The sequence below is a fragment of the Aethalodelphis obliquidens genome, unplaced genomic scaffold (genome assembly GCF_003676395.1).
Source record: "Aethalodelphis obliquidens isolate GAN/ISIS:26980383/991018 unplaced genomic scaffold, ASM367639v1 scaffold73, whole genome shotgun sequence".
NCBI lineage: Eukaryota > Metazoa > Chordata > Mammalia > Artiodactyla > Delphinidae > Aethalodelphis > Aethalodelphis obliquidens.
The window spans coordinates 3,984,018-4,008,538 of NW_020838017.1; the positions used below are offsets into that span (position 1 = coordinate 3,984,018).

The 24,521-nt window shown below is 39.1% G+C and overlaps 1 protein-coding gene across 5 annotated transcripts in view; it reads left to right on the forward strand.

The window, feature by feature from the left end:
* BICC1 (BicC family RNA binding protein 1) overlaps window positions 1-24,521 on the forward strand; it is a 307,358-nt gene that overhangs the window by 265,586 nt on the left and 17,251 nt on the right. For 4 of the 5 annotated variants that reach the window (XM_027091823.1, XM_027091822.1, XM_027091820.1 and 1 more), the window contains 8 exons: window positions 690-876; window positions 2,721-2,882; window positions 3,483-3,679; window positions 3,812-3,944; window positions 4,489-4,645; window positions 16,241-16,406; window positions 19,507-19,546; window positions 19,922-20,076. In XM_027091823.1, the coding sequence (XP_026947624.1) occupies window positions 690-876; window positions 2,721-2,882; window positions 3,483-3,679; window positions 3,812-3,944; window positions 4,489-4,645; window positions 16,241-16,406; window positions 19,507-19,546; window positions 19,922-20,076 (1,197 nt within the window). The remainder of the gene's footprint in view (window positions 1-689; window positions 877-2,720; window positions 2,883-3,482; window positions 3,680-3,811; window positions 3,945-4,488; window positions 4,646-16,240; window positions 16,407-19,506; window positions 19,547-19,921; window positions 20,077-24,521) is intronic. The other variant, XM_027091821.1, reaches the window with a different exon arrangement.

Here is a 24,521-nt window from a genome sequence, read left to right on the forward strand (position 1 = left end):
CCACTGGAGGCTTTCCCCCTTGGGTTCACATTCCCAATTTTCCAGATGAGTCCATTGAAGAAAAAAAGAAGATTTATTGTTTGGAAATTTATCTTACTATAAGCTTTGCCACAAATATGTCATCAATGAGGAAGAGTGGTACCTCAAGGTCCATTAGTTAACTAGTAGACTGTAAATGTCAGATGTAAGTGACTATTATTATGCAGTCTGTATATGGTGACATGTTTAATTTGTTTTGTAAAGGTGAGATAAAGGGGGGAAAGCTTTAATGTAGAGACAAGAGGATATAAATGAGAATGGGCTGTAGAGACAGAAGGACCCAAGTTCCAGTCCTCTAGCTGCTCCTCCACAGCTGTGCTGTGACCTTGGGTAAGGCCCTTGTCCTCACTGAACATGAATAATAATTCCACCCCATGAGGTTCTGCAGGAATTAGAATATATGTGCGGCTTCCATCACAGTGCCCGGGACACAGGACACACCCAATAAATGGTAGCTAACATTTTATGGTTTTACCAAAAGGAGTAAACTTAGGAAATACATGGTTAGAATTTGCAGTTGATGTTAAAGCATCATTCATCCATTCCCTGAGTGGAATTCTTACTACCATATTCATTTCTCAGCCCCCTCCCCAATTCATTGTAGACTACTTGCATGTCACTTTTTTCTTTCTCATTATGTGTTTTCATAGTCTGTGATTGTGAAAAGTGTTGAGCGAAATGCGTTAAATATGTATGAAGCAAGGAAATGTCTCCTCGGACTTGAAAGCAGTGGGGTTACCATAGCAACCAGTCCATCCCCAGCATCATGCCCTGCCGGCCTGGCATGTCCCAGCCTGGATATCTTAGCTTCCGCAGGCCTCGGACTCACTGGACTAGGTATAAAATTTATTATTATAGCCCTTCTCAGCCTCTGGGGGATTGCTTATCCAGTTTCCTTTCTTTCTACTGTTTGGGGCTACATTTTAAAGGCTGTTTTTTTCCTCTTCAGGCCCTACGATCAGGTGAAAAGCAACAAAACTCGAATCAATCCATTTTGATTTTTTTGTTAGACTCTATAGATTTCTGTCTCCCAGATTCTTTTTATTTTGGCATAAGTAATCAAGGTCTGGCTGTTGTATTTTCGGTGGCTGTGTTTGTTCTTCTAAATTAAGAATGCCATTGAGAGTGAAGTGAGCCGGCTGACTATAATTTATGTGTTTGTTCTCTCTTGCATTTGCAATATTGCCACTAGTCCCTAGAGATAAAGATTATCCAGTTTGCTTTTCAAAAAGTAATTGCAGACCTGCATGAGGGGTGGGGAGGGGGGAGGAGAAAGGAAGCAGAACCCTCAGTCCTAGTGATTAGGCCTGCCTTGCCCAAACACAAAGGAGATCTAGCCTGCGGCCACCATGGGAAACAAACCAACCTGCATTTATATCTAAGGTGAAGGAGAGAAAGATGAAAGAAAAACATCATCTTGGTGCTTTAGTTCTTTAAGAAAGCAGGGTGAGCCACTTAATAGGCATGGTGTGATATGTATTGCCTCATTTACGGATTCCCATCTTGTAGGAGGAAGTTCATTGCTATATTACAGTTATTCTAGGTTCACTACTTTTTGCACATTTGTCAGTAGCCATTATATAAAAAGTTAATGCAATAACCCTCGCAGATCATTCTGCCAAGTTCAGTGTTGAGACAGAAAAAAATACTCTCAGCAGTCTTTCAAATTTTTAATAGCTATTCTTGCTTTTTAAAAATGTAATATGGTTATAATATGATTAAGATTCCAAGTATCCCTGCCCAGACACCATTACCAGTAAAGACAGATTTTCCCCCTTGGCCCCTAATCTCCCAAAGTTGTCCCTTCCACTGAAGATTCTGAACAGAGTTGTAATAACACAGCAATGCATGTGAGTCAGGAAATGCCAATCAGGCAACTTAGCAGGAACTGAGTTCTTCCTGCACTAGAGAGAAAAAAAGTGAGCAAAGATCATAGTGATTTAATTTTAAGATGTTTTCATGGCTATCTCTAGCCTCTAATACCTAATGCTTTAAGTATTCCTGGGAACTTATTTATACAAACTCACATTTCACTCTAGAACATATTTGAAATGCCCGAAGGGAAATTTCATTACTAAATCAAAGATTAAATCCTTAAAACAAGCAAAAAGCGGAAAAACAATTCTTTTTTCTGAGAAAAGTCTTCATACGCATTGAGATGGACCCAAAGACGTCATGTATGGACAGTCATACACAGTATGAAAACTGTTCCGGTGGGCCAGCCTCTGCAAATGGACTGAAGGGAGATATTCTGTTGCAGGAAAACGTCCCCCTAGTCACCGCTAATTGCAAGTGGTTTAAAAAGAGTTTGTTTGGAAGCAGGTGACAAGTGAATTAGGCAGAGAAATACAAAATGGGTCTCCACGTGAGCACAGTTTTGTTCATCCTGGCTAGTTGAAGTGATTATGAAGCAACTGATTGGTGCTCTAGGCCCCTGACTACTGTCCTGGTCTGGGCATATCTGTCTTCCATTTCTGTTTGTAGGCAAGTGGGGTCCTGTGTTGGAGTTGTATCATGCAATATTTCATGTGAATATTTGAAAGAAGGTAATCTGTCACTCATATCTTATATTTGGACAATATCAGACTACATGGATGTGCATTCCAAATGGCAGTATTGATGCCATCTGTATTTTTAAATCTTGAGTTTATGTGTATTGACTTTACATTCATTCATTACAGGTCTTTTGGGACCCACTGCCTTATCTCTCAATACTTCGACAACCCCGAACTCACTTTTGAATGCTCTTAATAGCTCAGTCAGTCCTTTGCAAAGTCCGAGTTCTGGTACCCCTAGCCCCACATTGTGGGCACCTCCACTTGCTAGTACTTCAAGTGCCACAGGTCAGTATTATTTAAGTACAATCAAAGGTGTGTATTCTTAGGTATTAATCAGTTTTTCAGTAAAATTTACTAGTGGTTCCATTTCCGTAGGGCAGAACTATGGTTCAAAGAATACTGCAGCCAGACAAATTCTCCAAAGTGTAAATCAGCTAAAACGAAGCATAATAAAGCAGTGAGATTTTCATAAAAGTAATATGTAATCTTGAAGCGTGACAAGCAGATCAGGAAAAAGGGCATGATGTGCAGGGAGCAGTGGCAAAAGTGCACGAGGGTCACTGACCTGGTAATTAGGAAATGCACGTTCTAGTTTGACAAGTTTGCTTGGTAGTCATATGCACACGCTAAATCTAGCTAGTTTCCTCATTTGTACAGTGAAGAGCTTGGACTAAATACTCTCTAAAATGTTGTTCCATTTTTATACTTCTTCTATGTTTTTATAGTAATGTGTTAAACCTGTTAACAGAGAGGTATCAAAATTGAATTCTCAGTTTGCAGCAACAAAAATGACTTTTTTTGTTGTTACTGAAAAGAATAAAATAATGCTTGTTGATTCTGAGTTTATTCCTGTCTAATGTCTGTCTTCATGAAATGCTGTTGTAGGTTTTTCTGCTATACCACACCTTATGATTCCATCTACTGCCCAAGCCACATTAACCAATATTTTGCTGTCTGGAGTGCCCACCTACGGGCACACAGCTCCATCTCCCCCTCCTGGCTTGACTCCTGTTGATGTCCATATCAACAGTATGCAGACAGAAAGCAAAAAAATCTCTGCTTCATTAAATGGACACACACAGGTAATGCCCTTCGGCAAGAATCATGTGATCTATGCTGTTTGTAAGAGATAAGCCACTGGTAACGCGTTTAAACTTTCACCTGAGATGAATTTTAGAACTGTGACTCTGTGTTGTTTTCTATTATTATTTCAGTCTCCGAATATAAAATATGGTGCAATATCCACTTCATCGCTTGGAGAAAAAGTGCTGAGTGCGAATCATGGTGATCCATCCAGACAAACAACTGCATCTGAGCAGGCATCTCCCAAATCAAACCCTGCAGAAGGTATCTTTCCTTCTGAACTTGAGCCTGCTCTGTTCATTGGATAAAGGGGATTGTAGAAAGTCTGTGCAGTGATTTGGAGTGGGTTTTTCTAACTAGTCATGATTCACCCTGCCTCAAGACTGCAGAGAGACAGTATCTTGAGTGAAGTTCCAAAGAACATGGTGAAGGAACACTTTGCCATAGAAAGAACCACTTTCCCATTACATTGGCCCTTCCTAAATTAAAGTGAATGTAATTGTGCAGCAGGAAAGCATTAACTTACTAAGTGTGTGTGTGTGTGTGTGTGTGTGTGTGTAATTTTTTCCCAAGTAGAGTATTTCTTTTGATAATACCTTCATCCTTAACAATCTTTAAAGAAACATGAGGGTCTTCCAATTTCATCATGAGTTTTTGAGGTAGCCTGAATTTAAGGCATCTCCTCTGTAGCTGAAAGCTGTTATGCTTTTGTCTCCATAGAATTGGATTCTGATTTGTTTCCATTGCAGGTGACTGTTGATAGTAAGATGATGTCTGGATTTTTGCTTTTTTCTCTCTTCTTCTGCAGGTTGTAATGATGCTTTTGTTGAAGTAGGCATGCCCCGAAGTCCTTCCCATTCTGGAAATGCTGGTGACTTGAAACAGATGATGGGTCCCTCCAAAGTTTCCTGTGCCAAGAGGCAGACAGTAGAACTGTTGCAGGGCACAAAAAACTCACACTTACAGTATGTATTTTAATTTTAAAATCCCTTGATCCTTTGAAAGAAAGTGTATAACAGGCTGGATTTGTGTTAAACTCAATAGTTAGTGCTCTTTGGTTCAAGTGCATTTGACATTATCCATGGGTTTTTCATTTCTCTTTATGATTACCTTCTCTTTTTACTTTTAAAAATTTTATTAAGAATAGTATCTGATAACTTTCACCCTTGTTATAAAACAAAATTCAGGTGAGTAAATGTAAAGATCAAATTTACTTTATTCAATAATTCATGAATTGGCAGCATCCCATTTAGCAAATAGAAAGGAGCTCCAAAGAGCTGCAGAAAGAAGAGGTTTTTAAAGGCAGAAAGGGTGCGGGACAAGGAAGTCATAAAGAAAGGATTATTTCAGGCAAGGTCACCTTCCTTTGGGAGAAGGCAGGGGTCTATCAGGTGGGTTACCTCACTAGACAGGACTGGTTAAGATTACATTCCTAGGAGAGGCTGAAACTGCAGTTAGGTTAGGTATCAGGTCTTGGTTTGTGGATACGGGGCTTAGTACAAGTGACTCCATTTTGGGCCTGTTGTCCCTTTTTTCACAATTCTCTCCTTTTGATCAGACTTTCAGCCCAAGTGAGAGATGTGATCAAAATTTAAGGCATTAGCACCACTCTCAGCTACCTCTCTATAGTTTAGTTCTTATAGCTTTTACTGATCCTCTGTGTGGTGTTCACAGGTCATGATTCTTTTTTTTGCTATTGAATCTCTGTGGTGTTCACAGGTCATGACTTCAGGCTCACAGTTGTTTTAGTCAGTCATTTTCTTCCTTTCTTTTCTGGCATTCCAGTTTTAGGGAGGTCATTTGCTCAGTGGTTAGTGGCTGCAAACATACATTTAAAGCTTTTGAGAGAATGCAATGCACCAGGGAGACTACTATGACTGTTATAAGTAGAATCATTTCCAATGTTTGGAGGGCAGTTCGGAGCCATAGTGCCCCAGACCCAAACCAATCAAAATCAAATAAGTCAAAGAAAGACCCTGCGGAAGGAGTCCTTTTTTTAAGCCAAGTGGCTTGCTCAGTGATTTTAGTTAACTGAGTTTCCACTTGCCCAGAATGTTAATCCAGGTTCAGCATGTAGTGTTGGCCACAGCACAGACACTCCCTTGTTCAGCTAAAAGATAATCAAGGGCTATTCTATTATCAAGAACAAATTTGGGGGCTTCCCTGGCGGCACAGTGGTTGAGAGTCTGCCTGCCGATGCAGGGGACACGGGTTCGTGCCCCAGTCCGGGAAGATCCCACATGCCGCGGAGCGGCTGGGCCCGTGAGCCATGGCCGCTGAGCCTGTGCGTCCGGAGCCTGTGCGGTGCGTCCGGAGCCTGTGCCCCGCAACGGGAGGGGCCACAACAGTGAGAGGCCCGTGCAAAAAAAAAAAAAAAAAAAAGGAACAACTTTGGCCAGAGAATCTAAGGAATTCTGTTGGGCAGCTACTGTCTTGTTAGATTTTGCAGTATTTTCAAGAGTTAAGGAGAGATTCCTGATTATAGTTTCATTTACATTTACTCTTAACCCTGGGAGTAGGGCCCTGCTATGGAATGTGAATCCTGAACCATGAAAGCCTCCTGGACTTTTCTAACTCTGCAATATAAATTCAGGGGAGTCGTCCAATGAAGTGTCTCAGTTTGTTTGTAAATAGTTAGGGACACAGTTAGATAACTCAAGAGGCATTGCCCTGTTATGCGCCAGCCATCTAGGCACCCATATGCCCGAGGAGAACGATAACCACCACAGACAAAGATAAATACTGTTGGGGCACAAACCACTCCCGCTAAAGTGGTGCTGTTCATGGATTCACTTGCAGGGATTGTTGCATTTGCCCATTCAAGCCATGAGTCATTTAAGTTTTCAGTGCATTTGGGAAGTAAATCTCCTAACCTGAAATAAAAAGTTCTAAATTACAGAGGTCACCTCCCTTAGCAATGGCCTGAGAGATTCAGATGACTGTATTATCTTTCTGGATCAATGCTAGACAGAGTAAAGGAAAGAAAAAGAGAAGAAAAAGGTTTCATATTTAATTAAAATGTGAAGTCTTGATCTGGGGTGTCAGGAGGAAGCAGTCTGCCTCAGTGTCAGCTACTTCTCCAACTAGTCAGTTTGATTTTGAGGTCTCCAGCTGGTTGTACAGGACCAGATGTCAGGTGGGGACTTCTTCAGCTGTGAGATGTGTACCTAAGTCTCTGAAGTTTGGCTGCCATCTTAAGTAGTGAAGAGGATCTGGTATGGTCCCTTCCAAGGAGACTCAAGGACCCTCTTTGTTCTTAGTGATTCCAAATCAGAAGGGTGGGAGAAAATTGGAAACATAAGTTTGGAGAATTGTGGCTAGTTATTTGAAGGGAACTAGAAGAATTCAGGATCTAGTCCAGTTTACAGGAATATAACAAAACCTCAAAATTAATAGCACTAGAATCTAATATCGACAAAAGTACAAACATTTTTCTCTCTACAGTTACTTCCATTTTTTTAAAACAAAAGATAATTGCAGTTAAACTAATTTGTTTGCTTTAAAATTGGCTTATTTACATAAGTGCAGCAAGAATAGTGATTGTATTGTATGAGTACTTTTTAAAACTGCTTTGCAGGAACTTTTTTCATAAGGAATCTCAGATTGAACCCTTAAAAGCCTCTGAGGCCAGAAAGCCAAGCCAAGGACTCGCCATCAGATTTTACCTACAATACCTATAGTTTGGGTGAATTCCTCTCTTCATAAGGTCCCCAAGATAACCTGAAGTTCCTGGGCCTGCCAGGAAATGACCTTCCTTACTCACTGGGTAAGGCTGCCAGGAACCCTGCAATCAGAGTACCAGGCCAATCTTTTTCAAGGGGCTTTATTGGCTTTATTAAGTTAACCTTAGTTCCTTAAAGCTGTCAGATCATATCTGAGTCTGTGTACGTCTCTCTCAAATATGACATTTCAGTCAAAGCTTTGGTAATATAGCCAGTGTTTCCAATGTGTTCTGTTACAAGGAGAACAGGTTCTTATTGACCTTTGCAAATAACTAACTGTATTGCTGTGCAAAGAATACAGAAGAGTTTCCAAAGAGTTTCTGGAGGGATCAGGTAGGGAGAAAAGTAAATGTTTCGTCTTTGTTTACAAAGGTATACTTTACCAAATTGCTGTAAGTCATCGATAACTTAGGAAAAAAGGTTTCCTTAAATCTGGAAAAACAAAACATTAAGGATCTAGCAATTTTTCAAACAAAAAAAAATAATTAAAAAATTATAATCATTCTCCTCAGTTCATTTAGTCCCATGTACAATAATTGATATTTGTTCTGCTTGAATCCACTTCAGTTTTATGACCTTTATGTTATCAGAAACATGCACTTGTTAATATCCTTCCCATGAATCTCCTTGAAGATGAAACACTTTTGTAAGAACACTTTTGCAGAAGCATCTAAGACAGTAAGTCTCTGTAAATGACAAAGACTTAAAAATGCCCATTGTTCAAGATCTGATGAGATTTCATTTGATAAAGAAATGTAGTTATTTCTGTGATATACACCAGTTTACGTTAATATTAATTATGACTGATAACATTATACCTGGACATATCACATCTCTAGGAATTTCACACAGCTCTGGAACACTTATATACCTATACAAATACAAAATAGAGAGGGCTTAGTATTACTTTTATTTGACAATACTTCCCATGTAATTTAACACATCAAAGAAGCCTAATTAGTTTAAAATCTCTCCTTTTATAAGAAGAGGGAACAAATCTTTTGAGATGTGTCCCAGGAGCCCTCTGGAAAATCCCAAAGTTAGTTTGAGGTCAGAAAGATTTCATTTGGGATTTGATTTGGGGGAAGTTTGTCAAAAATATCAAAAGGTTTAAAAACACTTGGTCAAATAGGATCATAGGTCACTGTGAAACAACATTTACTTATCCATTTAACCAAAGTGACAATTGAAGACCACACAGGCAAATATAGAAAGTTAAATAGTTGTTACAGGAAATTATTTTGGTAAGGCACAAAATACTTGCTTTCTAGGCAGATTACTTAAAGGTAAATAACAACCTTTTACAATCTCTTACTAAGAGCAGACCAGTAATTCAAAATCACTTATTCTTTTAACAGAGAGAAAATCAATTCTGATTTTGCACTGATGTACTTTTGATATTAAAACTCATTTTTTTCCCACTTAAATTCATTCTAATTTTAGCCTGCTTGACCACACATAAAATTCCTTTCCCAAGATTCCTTTCCCACAAAACTTCTACAGTTTGGTCTTATGTTTTCTTCTTTCCCATTCTGCAGTAACCAGTCTCACTTCAGGACAAAATTAGTTTTATTTTCATCAACAAAAATTCCTCTCCATTCCTCATACCTTCTTTTACTGAAAACACACATCCTACTTTCCTTGAATATGGAAATGTTTCCTTATTATTTCTAGTAACTTTAATTATATATATATACATATATATATTATAAACATATTTATATAATATATATTTAATTTTTAACCCTAAACAACCTTTTTAGTGAAAAGAAGTAAACAATTGTGTGACTTGACAAATTAATATTTTTTACAATGTCTAGAAACATATGCTTTTCCATAGTAAATTTCTCAGTGTGGCACAAAACACGTTTATTAATGTATCCAAATATCTTTAGTTTCTCTGTAAAAAATAAAAAGGCCCAAAGTGGTAAACCTGTGTTCAGTAATTAATGTTTTAGTATTTTATCTTACTTGGAAATGATCTGGATATTCAATGACAATCCATCATTTACTTTAATTTAGCAAAACTTTGGTTTAGGTTACCAAAAAGATTTTAGAGAAACTATTTTAAAAGTTTACTGAAAGGGCTTCCCTGGTGGCGCAGTGGTTGGGCGTCCGCCTGACGATGCAGGGGACACGGGTTCGTGCCCCGGTCTGGGAAGATCCCGCATGCCACAGAGCGCCTGGGCTTGTGAGCCATGGCCGCTGAGCCTGCGCGTCCGGAGCCTGTGCTCTGCAACAGGAGAGGCCACAACAGTGAGAGGCCCGCGTACCACGGGAAAAAAAAAAAAAAAAAAAAGTTTACTGAAAAACTTTTATCCCACTTAACATCTGTAGTAATCCCCTTTTTTCTGTTGGGGATAAGTTCCAAGACTCTCAGTGGATGCCTGAAACCATGGATAGTCCTGAATTCCTGTGTATACTATGGTTTTTCCTATACATATATACCTATGATAAAATTTAATTAGAGATTAACAACAATAACTAATGAACAATTATAACAATATATTGTAATAATGTGGTATCTCTCTCTCACTTTCCCTCTCTCTCTAAATGTCTTATTGTACTGTACTCACCCTTCCTCTTCTTGTGATGATGTGAGATGATTAAAATGCCTATGTGATGAACTGAAGTGAGGTGAGTGATGTAGGCATCGTGATGTAGTGGTAGGCTGCTGCTGACCTTCTGATGATAAATCAGATGGAGGATCTGATCCTGGATCATTGAGCTATGATGATGTTGATGGTTGGGGAATTCCACGATGGGGTGGAGTGGGGTGGCAAGAAATTTCATCACACTACTCAGAACAGCAAACAATTTAAAACGTATGACTTATTTATTTCTGGCATTTTTCATTTAATATTTTCAGACTGAGGTTGACTGTGGGTAACTGAAACCATGGAAAGTGAATCCACAGATAAAGGGGGACTACTGGATTCAATTTACTTAATTTATATAAGTACTTAATTTTTTAAAGCCACTTACATAGAGCTCTTTTACAAATTAATTTTGGCAATACCATCCGGAGGTGGAAAATTCAATATATCTGCAACACATACATAGACACACATAAACTGACAGTCATAAACAGAGACCTTTTGGGTTCCATTTTTTAATTACTGCTGTGAATCAGGTACAGTAATACAAAATTTCACTCGTTATAAAAAAAAAAAAAGTTGGATTTAAGTTGTCTTCTGGTAGATGGAATACGTTAAGTTTACCTGCTCAGACGGCTGAAGCTTTTTACTGTATTTGTGGGGAAGACACTTAAAAATTTTTTTGTCCACCTAAGTTTCAAATGACCTTTTCCCTTTTGTTCATCTTCTGATAAGAATTACCTCTCTAAAAAAAAAAAAAAGAAAGAAAAAAAAGAATTACCTCCCTGAAGTTTGTAGAACATTTACATCTCAAAGGTACAGGGAAAGAATGCAAGTTCCTCCAAGGACTTTGGTTTCTTCCTATAAGGCCAGAATTTCTACAATACTTATAAGCCTTCTGAATAGGGGAGGTTTTAGGATTGGTAAAAAGAATAGGTGGACTTTGAACTGCCTCTACAGCTAGTTTCTAGTTTTGCAAAGATTTGTAAGATAAGGACAGTTGCTCTCAATTCCTCAAAGAATTGGGTTGCAGCCTAAATGACATTATAGTTTGAGCCACCCATCCAACTACATTATCCTTAATCTGCCTTTTTTTTTTTTTTTTTTAAATATCAGGGAGAAGATTTCTAACTAAGGTGGGAACCACAAGATTTCTGTGTTCTGGATTTAGAGCTGTTTGCCTTTGGAATGTTTTAGTGAATCCTTTCACAGAGCCTTTAGAGGGTTTTTCTTCCCCTCTGAGTGCATAGTTTAATTTTAGTTTAAGGGAGGAGACGTAAAAAAAATTCCCATCAGCCTCTGAATATCAGCTTCCAATTTTTGACCAACTATTGACTGCAGAGCTACTTAAAAAAAAATATTTTAACTATCTTGTCAGTTTTCGGTGTGGACAAGCAGTAAATATTTCTGGCAGTATTGAACAACCCCTTAGACTTAAGAGGTATTCCAGAAGAGGGTGCCAAAAATATTTTATTTTCCTCTCTTTATTGGGTACTACAGACAGCGACCCAGGAGAGCTGACTCTGGTAAGAATTTTCTCCCTTCGTGGGCTTCTGCCAGTTTTCCCAGGATCCCACCTATAGGCTCCAAGTGAGGTTTAAAATAGAGGGTGTAGCTCTAGTATCTACCAGAATTTGGCGAGGTTTTTCATGAATTTTAATTTAGTTTCCCTTAGCTGTTTAAGGGAATAATGTAGCAGTTTATAAGAAAATCCCTCAGAATCTCATCAATTCTGGGAGGAGCTCATTCAGGGGCCCTCCTTTGAGGGTAGATATGAGGGTGTCTATTGTTGCTGAAAAGTCAGCCTCTGTGCACCAGTGCTGAAGCGAATCTTGGAGACAGAGTGTGGGGTGAAGTAGAAGAGAACAGCTTTATTGCTTTGCTGGGCAAAGGGGGCCACAGCGGGCTTGTGCCCTGAAAAATTGTGTGTCCTAACCTGGGAGGATTTGGTGAGGACTGTTATAGCAGTGGTTCAAGGGTGGGGTTGCTGATAGGAGCAGGGTGTGTGTGGGGCCTGCACTCCTTTAATCTGGCCTCAGGTGGTCTCCTGATGAGCTTTTCTGGTTCTCAAGGCTGTCAAACCGTGAGTTTCTGTCTGGAATGAGGATTGCTTCATCAGGCAGTTTGTCTTCCAGTTGTTGGAGTCTTTAGTTCCGTAGAAGAGCTCAAAGATGTTCTGTGTATCCCTTGATGCAGAATCAGCACCCTGCCCCGAGGCTGCACTATTGTTTCTTGACTGCTCCTACCTTGTCTCTGTATCCCCTCCCTTCCCTAATTAGCAACTGTTCCAATCTGCCCTTTGGAACCCAGGGAAGGTCATAGAGGCTGGAGTCTATTCCCTGCAAACAAGAAACAGGGGACACAGAAAGGCTTCCATGCCCAGGAGCCCCACAGGGTCCCAGTGGTTTCACTGCATGACCACTAACCTGTCAGACATTTGTTTGTGATCTTCTAGTCTCTTCAGAGTGGAAAGGAAATTTAGACAGGATTACTGGAGTGAGTACTCATATAAAAGAGGATAGGGAGTCCCCTCGTGGTTAGGCCTCTGTGCCCTCACTGCTGAGGGCCTGGGGTTTGATCCCTGGTTGGGGAACTAAAATCCCACATGTGCAGCATGGCCAAAAAAAAAAAAAAAAAAAAAAAGAGGATAGAGGGGAGAGGTAGTAGTTATGTCAGTCTTATTGTCTCTTGTTTCAGGTACCTCTTGTGTCTTTAATTTTTCATTAGCCTTTTTGCAATGAAGCTTTCATTGAAGCTATTTTGGAATTTTGAAGCCTTTTGGAGTTTTCTACATTCCAATTAAAATAGCTATACCATTTTTTTTGAGGGGGGGAGTGGGGAGTCCTTGCTTTTAAGTGCACTTCTTAAATGATCTTATATAATTGGAACATTACTCATAATGGCCATTCTAATTGTAGGTCATCTTTAGTAACACTTTGCCATTTTTATAGATAATTATAGCTTCCAGGACCATAGTTCTTAGATGTAAAATAAGCAAGTGTACCAGAAGGTGGAGTGCTTAACTCTTTGAATTTTAAGGATCCCATTTCTCTCAGCTAAGCCGTTTTGGGTTTGGGGGAGCCAGATCAATATCTAAGAAGGATGTGCTGTGGGCCTGGGGATTGTGTGGTATTTTACAGTGAACTTTGTTTCACGGAAATCTTCTTGAGGTTGGTGGATGACCTAGTGTCAAGCTAACCTGTTCCATGACCAGCTTATTTGAACACGGGAGTCCTTTGAGTTAGGTGGAGAGTACTTTATCAGCTTTTAAGTGCTTCACCCATGCCCACGAATTTTTGTGGCTTTTTGGCTTCTGAGATTCCTATTAGTGGTAGCTTTTATCTACAGAAAACAAGATAAACACACACATGCACCTTAACAAATTGGCAGTAACCAAAGGATTTTGCTGTGTCCCAGCCAGGTAAAGGTCTCGTGTATACCACCACCAATTCCTGCCATGGGACCTTGGCCTGGGGAAAGAATTGAACCAACAGACCTCAACAAATGGAGACTGAGGACTAGGGGCTCCACATACATGGAGACCTGATAGTTCCCACATGGATCTTGGGACAGAATCAAGGCCTGGGGGTTTCCACCAATTAATTGACTATTGTGGTCTGAAATAAAGGCTAAGGGCTTGAGCTCCTGGCAGAATCATCTGCCGGATCCAGCTGACCTGCCCTGTATTGGAAAGCCAATTAGATTGGGAGCTCAGTGCAAAGAGGGCAGAGCTCAGAACTGAGAGGAAGTTACCTACAGTCCTCAGAAGCAGTGAGAGAGACAGAGAACTCAAGAGGGTTTGCAGGTGCCACACCTGTGTTTCTCATTCCCAGAGTTATTGGAAGTCTCCTTCAGTCCTATTACTGCCATCAGATCTGTTTAAAAAAAAAATTCAGCTGAGTAAGTTTAAAGATCAAATTTACTTTATTCAACAATTCATGAATCGGCAGAATCCCATCTAGCAAATAGAAAGGAGCTCCAAAATGCTGCAGAAAAGAAAACGTTTTAAAAGGAGAAAAAAGGAGGGACAAGGAAGTCGTAAAGAAAAGAAAGGATTATTTCAGGCAAGGTTACCTTCCTTTGGGAGAAGATAGCGGTCTATCTGGTGGGTTACCTCACTAGTGTTGGCCAGGAAATTCCAGACAGGACTGGTTAAGATTACATTCCTAGGAGAAGCTGAAACTGCAGTTAGGTTAGGTATCAAGTCTTGGTTTGTTGATGTGGGGTTTAGTACAAGTGACTCCATTTTAGGCCTTCTATCTCCTTTTTAGTGCCCTTAAATCTTCTCTGTCATCTCCCCCCTTCCTTTAGCTGGTTGGGTTTATTTCTGGATTCCCTAAACCATCTCTTTTGCTCTGAAACTTTAGCATTCTCTCTGCTCTTCAGTAATCAGCAGGGCAATTTTAACTCTCCGATTTTTGCTGTAAGAAATTTTCTTAGTGTGAATTCTCCTTCATTTGGCTTTGAATTTCCAACTTAAACTATGGCTCCCTTGTTCCAAGGTAGTGAATTGTTCACTTTGGTAATAAATACTTGGCAGTATCATGATTTTACTTATTACAAATCACAGTGAGTATAAATGCATATGTTATATTAAATATAATTCTCCCTTACCATAGCACCATTAGGGATAACAAATGTGTTATCCTTACTTCTTCCATTTATTTTATTTTTTTCAAATAGGCAGTCTATTCACATTTTAAAAACGCAAAACAGTGGAATGCTTCTACATCGAAAGGTTTTGTTCCCATCCACTTCATCTACCCAATTTCCTCTCCTGTCTTTTATATCGTTACAGAATAGAGTGTGTTTAGGCAAATATAACATATATATTTATTTTTAACTAAAAAATTGATTTTATTGAAGTATAGTTGATTTCCAGTGTTGTGTTAATATATATTCTTATTTCCTCCTTTTCTTAGCAAAATCTGTTTTGCTTTTATAAAAAGCAAAATCTGTTTTACTTTTATAAACTCTTTGATTAACTACCATTGTTCCCATTTTGTCCAAATCTGCTTTACTTGTGTTTTTCTTAACATGATACTAATACACCAAATTAACATTATTTATTATAGGTTAGAGAAATGATTTTGTTTTCCCTCTGTGTTGATGCATTTGAAGTATATACCTGTTCCTTTCATCACTAAATGTGTTCATTGAGTGTGTAAGTGTGAACTGATTATCTCTCATCTGAATTAAGCTGTAACCTCCAGAATGGTCTCCCTGTCTCCAGTCTCTTATCAGCTCTATCAATCCTTTATTTTGTTCCAGTAATTTTTGTCACACTCTGGCTTTAAAACCACCAGTGACTGCACACTTCCTTTCCTTTGCTTATGCTGTTCCCTCTGAGTTGCTGTTACACAATGGCGAACCTGCAGATGCCCTTTAAATTCCAGGTCACACGCCTGTGTGAAGCCTCTCTGAACTTTTGTCAAACAAAGTTCTTTGCTGCTCCTTTTGTATTCTAATAGTCCTTTCTAAATTCCTCTGAATTCCCCTGGTACAACTGAAGAGTGAATGATAAAAGGAAGAATGTGTGAGCAAATCAGCTCTTTGACTAATACTGTTTGATATGTCTGTTTTACTTGAGCCTAACATGCCTTTGGATGTGAACTTGAGGTGCATGTATAGGGCATTATAAATTCTTATAATTCAGATAATTGCCCCCCATTTTAAGAAGCACTTTCGTGTTCTTTCCCTGCACCCTGAACAGATGTTAAAGAATATTTACCTGCTGCCTTTATCATGCAGATTTGTTAGCAATATCATGTATATTGCACACAAAAGAACTGGATCATCTGCATGCCTTCCGACTGACTCAGTTTGTTTAGACTGTGTAAACATGGGTCAGGGATATCTCCTTGATGTATGTAAATTAGAAATCTTGTCTGTATGTCTATTTCATATGTACTGCATACAGTGTATCATACATGCTATATTTAATGTGTGTGAATATAGATCATGAAATAGTTTCGGCACCATCTCTAGAGTCAGAAAGTCTGGGTTCAAATCCCAGCTCTACCATTTACCAGAGGTATGACCTTGGACAGGGTACTCCCCTCATCTGAAAAATAGGGATAATAAGACTGCCTTCCTCATAGCAGTACCGTGAGGATTAAATGAGATAATACATGTAAATGGTTGACAGTGGTAAACCTACATAGTCAATGTGGCACCTAGGAAATGTGTGCTACATTTGTATGTAATGGTGGAGTGTTCAATCCCAGACTCTCTTTCACAGCAGCACTGACAGGTTGCTCTCAGAGCCTGAGCTGAGTACTGCAGAAAGCCCTTTGGCTGACAAGAAGGCTCCAGGGAGTGAGCGTGCTGCAGAGAGGGCTGCCGCTGCCCAGCAGAACAATGAAAGGGCCCGCCTTGCCCCACGGCCATCATATGTCAACATGCAGGTAATGATAAAAAAAAAAAAAATGGACAAGTCATCCAAATGTAGGCTGCCTAGGTTGGGGAATGGGGAATTCAGTGAGCTTTTAGCAGTAGACCAGAAATTAAATTTAAATATATATGCAGTAGTTAGGAATTGGTTTTGTTATAAACATTAAAAATGAAATGCAGGGCTTCCCTGGTGGCGCAGTGGTTGAGAGTCCGCCTGCCGATGCAGGAGACACGGGTTCGTGCCCTGGTCCGGGAAGATCCCACATGCCGCAGTGTGGCTGGGCCCGTGAGCCATGGCCGCTGAGCCTGCGAGTCCGGAGCCTGTGCTCCGCAACGGGAGAGGCCACAACAGTGAGAGGCCCGTGTACCGCAAAAAAAAAAAAAAAAAAAAAAAAATGCAGGATTTAGTTTGAGAAGAAGTCTTTAAAATATAATATTAAAAGTGACATGGTCTATGTCACTGTCTTATGCAAATGACATTTTTCATCTGTTTAAAAAAATGTAGATAAATATGAGAGCTGTTATTTCTAAGCATTTACTATCTCATGACATACTCTTGGATAAATAGATATAATATTCTTCTATCTGTGAAATGGAGAAGATAAATTTGGTGTTCCTTAGTTATAAAAATAACTAATGTAAAGCTTTAGAGTTTTGAAAGGAGATGCTAAATATTATTGATGGTTATGTTGGTTCACAGATTTTTATGATTATTTTGAACAATTTCCTCAGCAGGGATTTTCTCTGTATCCATTTTCAAAGTATTAGGCTAATTACTCAAAATAGACTATTGATCATGAAATTCAGAAATCTGATTTTCATATAGATCACAATAGGAAAGATAAGGATTTTGTGCTTTTAGAGATGCCTCTAAACATTTGATTTCAGTGTCTGAATTACTGGGTAGACTTACCTACTTTGTAGTAAGAGATATATCATCTCCCTTCCGCCCACTTTCGAAAAAGGGAAAAACTTCACAAAATCCTAGAAATAAAGAAGTTGTCACAGATATGTCAAAGAAATTAATTCATGGGACTAAATCATACTTCCGTAATTCCAGTGAAAACTACAGTACAATCCTGCTCGTCTGTTTTTCTAATCCTTTGCATTTGAACATTTTCAAGAGTTTTTAGATGAATGTTTTATACAAAAGCCATAGCCTTTATAAAGTGCAAAGTTAGAAAAAAAGACATTTATTACATTTTCTCTGGCGGATTTATTTTCAGTTATTATAAATTAAAGTTCTCTCATCTAAGAAGTATCAAATTCCTTTACGATCCCTGTATGGTTTTCATCCATCTTGTGATTCTCGTCTTTTCCATCGGGTATATACCTATAGTGAACCACTTTCATGTTCCTTTCTTTTAGGATGGATGTAAATGTTCTTGGTGATGGAGTTTCAATTTAAATAGATGTATTTACGCCATTAGTGAAGAAGTGACTCTTAAAATCACCAGGAAATCAATGATAATAGTTTGAAGACTTCCCTGATTGCTTTATAGCTGAAGATGATCTCTGTCTCCTGATCATTCTTGGACTTCTATATCGCCAGCTCTCTCTTCACACTTATCTCACTTTCTAATTTATTTTGTGGTTATTTTTCTTACTCACCCCTGCTAAGCCTCTATATGATTTGAGGCTATAGATTATTTTTGATTCATTGTAATATTCTTACACAAAGTGCAGCACAGTCCCTTTAGCCAGAAGGCACTCAATAAATATTTACTGAACAAGTAACTTCAGCATCTCCCCACATCTTGCCCTTAGTAGTCATTACAAGTTGATTTTAACTCCCAGAATCATTTTAGACCTAGGATTTCAAAAACATTATCAAACTGTGTTATCTAAAAATCTGACTCTCCCAATTTACTGCCATGTTCCTTCTGGTTGGTCTAGGTCAGCCTGTTTACTTTTATTATTTTGGCCTAATCATTTGTAGTATATTTCACTTTCAGAAGTATCCTGTTTCAGACCATAAATTATATGGACACCCTACATATGATGGTATAGTCCTCCTGGGAGGAAGGTCCAAAGAGCTCTTGCCAGTGGGTTCTTGACCCATCTGATAGGCATTTGAGACATTCTTTTTTTTTTTTTTTTAACTTATTGAAGTACAGTTGATTTACAATATTGTGTTAGTTTCAGTTGTACAGCAAAGTGATTTTGGTTATACATATATGTATATATCTATATACTTTTTAAAAAATTCTTTTCCGTTACAGTTTATTACAAGAGACATTCTTAAATCAAGTCTAAGCCAGTTCCTGAATTGGCGAGTTGAGAACCCTGGGTTAGCATTTGAGATGTAGCTATATCTGGACTTCTTTCTTCAAAATGACCTACCTTGGTCCCTATGTAGACCCGACTGTGTCATAGTCACTTATTCAATGTGAATGGGAAGAATAAATGGTGCCATCCTAGTCCTGTGCAATAAAAGATAACTAAGTTTTATTTTTTTAATTTAGGTTTATATTTTTATTTAGGTTTAATTTTACTCTACTGCTTAAGCATTCTGATAATGCATTATTTTGAAACTTAGCATAAGTTATTAGGTTATTCACTATACGTTAGCATATATTGGTCCTGGTGTGTTAAATATTTCATAGTAAATAGGAATTTTTTTCTTTTTGAAGGAAAATTTCTAACTTTTGTCACTGTCATGACTTAAAGTTGGAAGTAGTACTTTATTATTATAATGAATTAGGTTTTTTTTTTTTTTTTTTTTTTTTTTTTTGCGGTACACGGGCCTCTCACCGTTGTGGCCTCTCCCGTTGCAGAGCACAGGCTCCAGACTCGCAGGCTCAGCGGCCATGGCTCACGGGCCCAGCCGCTCCGCGGCATGTGGGATCTTCCAGGACCGGGGCACGAACCCGCGTCCCCTGTATCGGCAGGCGGCCTCGCAACCACTGCGCCACCAGGGAAGCCCAATGAATTAGTTTTGAAAACATGTTTCAGTTTATCAGACTTGCATGGATTACTGTCACATTCTGGTGCAGAGCTGAGCGTTTGCCCCAGGCAGATTCATGGGCTGTAGTCAAAATCTTTTCATGAAGTATTGGCATAACATTTGGATAGACTGACAATAAAGATATTTTCTCTCTGTTTTTTTTTCAGGCATTTGACTATGAACAGAAAAAGTTATTAGCAACCAAAGGTATGTGACACGTTAATGATCTATACTTTGATTTTTTTTTCAGTAAACACATAAAAGGTTTTTCAGTGTTGATGTTGAACTGAGAAATTGGACCTTCATAAAAGGAATCCCAGAATGTTTACGTTCAAGTTGCACAAACTTTGTTGAGGTTGAGTAGATTAGCATTAGATCAATTAAGAAATAATGTATCATTTTAAAGTTTACCACTACTTTGTATAAAATGTTTTATGAGGATATTTTAAGGCATTTTGTGTTAAGAAATAATATTCAGTGATAATTTCTTTACATATATCAAAGAAACAATACTCATCAATATCTTATTTAAGAAATTCATTAGAAATACCAAGCATTTGTTTTATGTGCTGTTTTCCAAAGCTATGTTAAAGAAACCGGTGGTGACGGAGGTCAGAACACCCACAAATACCTGGAGTGGCCTCGGGTTTTCTAAATCCATGCCCGCTGAAACTATCAAGGAGCTGAGAAGGGCCAACCATGTGTCCTATAAGCCCACAATGACAACCACTTTTGAGGTTTGTAGAGTCATGCCCTACCTATTCTTCCTGTCTGTTCTCTCAGCAGAAGAGAACAATCTTCTCTCCTCTCCCATTCTCTGTTTATATAAGGACAATCTATTAATGGTGATTTGTTTTCATTTCTATTCCTGTAAATGTATTGCTATGAAATTGATACAATCCAATATATTATGATCTTTTATGCGTCTTCTCTCACAGTTGTTGATCAGCTGTGAAGGAGGTGTAAATTTGGATAAACTTGTTTTTGTTAGGGGGACAGTGTCATAAGTGATAGAGCAGGGCTGAGATTAAGCAAAGGACAGATGTAACATTCCATAAAAAAATGTATAAAGAATCCCTTTATCCAAGGGTATCACTCGCAAGCCCACCATAGGAGGAAAAGGCAAGTATCCAACAACAAAAACAAGTTCTCAGATATGAGTTAAAAATTCAGTGTGTTCAGATGTGCCAGGAACACAGCAGGAAGTATCACAAACGAGAGCTCCAAAAGGTTATGCTTCCTCGATGTTGGCTATAGCTCAGAGTGAGACTGGGAAGCTGGTATCCTCACCACACAGAGAAGAGATCCAGGGTTCCTTGCTTCTCAGCTAGGCTGCACGACTCACTCGGCAAGGCCTTTTCAGTTGGAGAGTGTCAGATTTTGGCTGTAAGCCTTTTGCGAGTGGGGTGGAGTTAGAGCACGTGCACACACACTACTGGTGAGGCTGTGCAAACTCAAACGTGGATGAAAATGATTAATCCAAGAATCACAGTGTTCAACCAGAACACTGTAGGCTGAAAAGCAAATAGTGGTTAAGGGTTAGTCTAATGACCTTCTTTTCTCCACCCGTTTTCTTTGTAATAAATTAGAATGTTGATGAAAGGCAGAAGCAAACATGACATTTTTTCCTTTGTCTCTCTGAGTCAGTGAAAAAGAAAATACTATTGAAATACTAAAAAGAACAGTCTCCTGTGAATTTCACTGTCAGACTTAAAGTAGCAACCTAGCTGGCTGTGTTTAAAGATTGAAGTTACTGTCAGCAGCTAGAATGTAGGAACCATTGTGAAAAATTTGAGGCTCTAGGAGGTACACCCCTCTTTCTGCCATTGTAGCTTTGAGAGAAAATAAACATCTCCTTTCACTGGCAGAGACCTTAAAACTGCTGTGCTAATTCTTAGGCTTCCACTGATGTATTGAATACTGCAGCCTTCCATTCTGCTCACCCTCACCTTTGGTGGAGTGGAGTGTTAGGTGGTTGATTGTGTTTCTGTAGTTTCAGAGATGAAATATTTCACTTTAGAAATGCTAATTCACTTCTCTTCTCAAAGACCAGTAGTGTGACAGGTTGAAATGATGATCATTCTAATAACGTAGTTGTCAGGTGCAGGGGCTGTGGGGCCTGACAGCTACCACTGACACATGTACAGCTTTGATGAGTGACTTCACACCTCTGAGCCCATTTCCTCATTGCAGTTGTTTCAGGATGATGTGGGAGAGGGCATCCAGTGCTCAGCGTGGTGTGCAGGAAGTTCTCAGCAATATTTAGCAGCTACTGTTATTTCCACTGAAGAACTTTACCCTGAAGAAAACCAAGAGCCTGATGAAAGATGTGTTCATATACATATATGAATGCTTATTGCTGGAAGTATTTCTGCACATTCAAACTAGATATGCGTTTTATATCCAAAGGAATACCTTAGAGTGTTACATGAACACATAATGTGCTAGTAATAATTATCAGATCACACTCATTTATTTTTTTTGTGGGTTTATATGGTACATTTTCATCCACAAGCTTATTTGATACCTATAAACTCCCAGTGAGGGAAAGGGGCCCAGATCAGTTAAGTGTCTTACTTGAGGTCATGGTAGTAGTTGTCAGAGAGAGGACTTGAATTCATTTTACAAAGTTTCTTTATACTCCTCTTCCTAATGGTTTAACTCAAGAGGGTACGTAGCAAGGCGATATATAAATGCTCTAGAGCCATGTTATTGTACCTTAAAAGACATAAGAATCATTTGGGGCGCTTAAAAATGCAAATTCTTCCCCCAGGATCTCCACTCATCAGGGAGGGAGCCAGCAGGAACCAGTAATCCACATTTTCAGCCAAAGTCTAGTCTGTTTCTGACGCAGCCTCCCTTCTGGAAACAGTGCTCTACAGGGACGTAACATAAGGGGGATGGCACAGAAATCACGTCAGAAGCTGAAAGACTCTTCTGCTCTGGCACTTGTCCAAGGACAAGTAGACCACTTTCTGTGGGCAGGAACGTGCGGGGTCCTGACTCAGTGGCTGAATCCCCTCCTGTGGCTTTTCTTTGCTTTGGCTTTCTTGGGCTAGCCTGTTCTACCTTCCTGGCTAATGTCTAACAGCTCATTCACATTGAAAGGTAGGGGAGAGGATGTAACCAGCGAGATCAGTGCAAGGGCATTCACCACGTTACCTGCTTTTATTCACGGTCCCTTTAAACACTGCTGATGATGAAATATAACCAAGCTTTCTTAGGGAATGGTTCTAGATTCTTCCCGGTGTGTAGGACTTGAACTTTTCTTCATGCATCCGAAAGCCACTGAAAGGAGGTGAAAGGGCCCTTACACAGCGTGATCTGATATTCTGAAGCAGCTGCTATCTGCAGGTGCCTGCCCTTCTCTTTATTCTGTTATAGCTCAGAGGGATTAAAAACTGGGCAATTAGTGAAGATTGTTTCTTTGGGTTAGAACACAAGGACAGGGTTGGGTTGAGAAGGACCTGGGGAAAAGTGAAGAGAACTTAATTTTTAGTAAAAGATTGACCACATCTCTGCTTGTAGCACTATTTTTAAATTGGAGGGTAGCTAGAAACACTCTTTTTCCTTAATCTTTTCCAAAGAAAAACAAAACCAAATAGACAAGTAGAATGCTGCTCTAGAGAAGCACACTTAGCCAGTAGGTCCTGATGGGTGAGGGCTGTTCGGTGTGTTGGGATCAAGGCACATGAGTTTCCTGCGCTGGGAAGCTTGCTTAAGGCAAGAAACCGAGGCTTTGAACATCTTGTTCAGATTTCTGAGAAGCCAGATTTGAGCAGTTGTTTCCAGTGTTAAGGCATTTTTGAGAAATTAGCCTTTTCCAAAGAGCTCCTTTAGAGAAGAAGTTAGGTAGCTTGAGGCTTATTTTTGTTTTCTTCAAGACTCAAAAGTATGACCCTATCCACTTGATGATATACTGGGACAGCAAAGGTCAAACAAAAGGCTACTTGACCTGCAATATTTTTGTCACATCAACAGAACTACAAAAGGTTTGGGATTTTCCTTTTCTTTTTGCTAGTCATCTCTTAAAGGCATTAGGAATGGTTACATATTCTCTGGAGCAAATAAAACCTGCATTGGGAATCAAAAAATGGTTTTTAATTTCCCCAGCACTAAGAGTAATGAGGTTGTCTGGTTATTGTAAGTCTTACAGACATAAGAGTGGAGGTAAGCTGCTCTTCGTGATACTCTAGTTAGTAGATAACGAAGTAATAAATATCAAAAGATTATGTTTTACTTAATGTTTTTAGAAAACATCGTTTAGCCAGGTCTGATATAGCTGTGTGAATTAAATCAGCTTAGATCTCAGATGAGTGGTTTTTTTGTACTCAAAAAGAGTTTAGATACGGAAGTTTTGAAATATATAGAAATACTACATAATAATTCATTAATGCTTCTGGTAATTGCCAATTTTGAGCATGTTCTTATTTCCCTTGCTTCATGGGATAGGTTGAAGTATAATGTTAAAGATGGTTTTAATTGAAAAAGACCATTTATTTGGTCTTAGGAGCCTTCCTTTCCCTATGCCCCTTCCCACAGTTCAGCAAAGGGGATCCCATAGATGTACGAAAAGGTATCTGTGAGATCCAGTATTCTGCAAATATTTATTATTAAGGACCTTCTGTGTTTCAGACACAATTCTAGACACTAGAGATACAATGCTTGAATATAGATTCTTCCTTTCATGGACAGAGCTTTCTTTTTGGTGGGTAGAAAGAAATATGTAACAAGTTAACAAGAAGGCATTAAGGAATAAAAGTCCCTGATAAATTGAAACAGAGGCTGCTTTATATTGGGTAGTCTTAGCTGGCTTTAATGAGCAAATGATGTTTAAGGTAAGACCTAGATGGCAAGAAAGGGCCAGCCTTGTGAAGATCTAGGAAAAGAGTATTAGGCCGGGGAAATAGCTGGCATTATCATCTTGAAGTCAGAACAGACTGGTAAGTTCATGGAGCAGAAGGTGGATGGGGTGGTGGAACATTGAAGATAAGGTTGGAGAGGGAGGCAGAGACTCAGTTACGGAGCACCTCAGCCCATGGTAAAGTACTAGAAAAGCATGGAAAGACTTTATACTTATGAGAGGCATGATTTTGTTCTAGTTTGCATTTAAAAAAAACACCTAGTTGCTTCATGGAAAATGGATTATTGGGGTGGGAGGCAAGGTAGAATCAAAATGTCC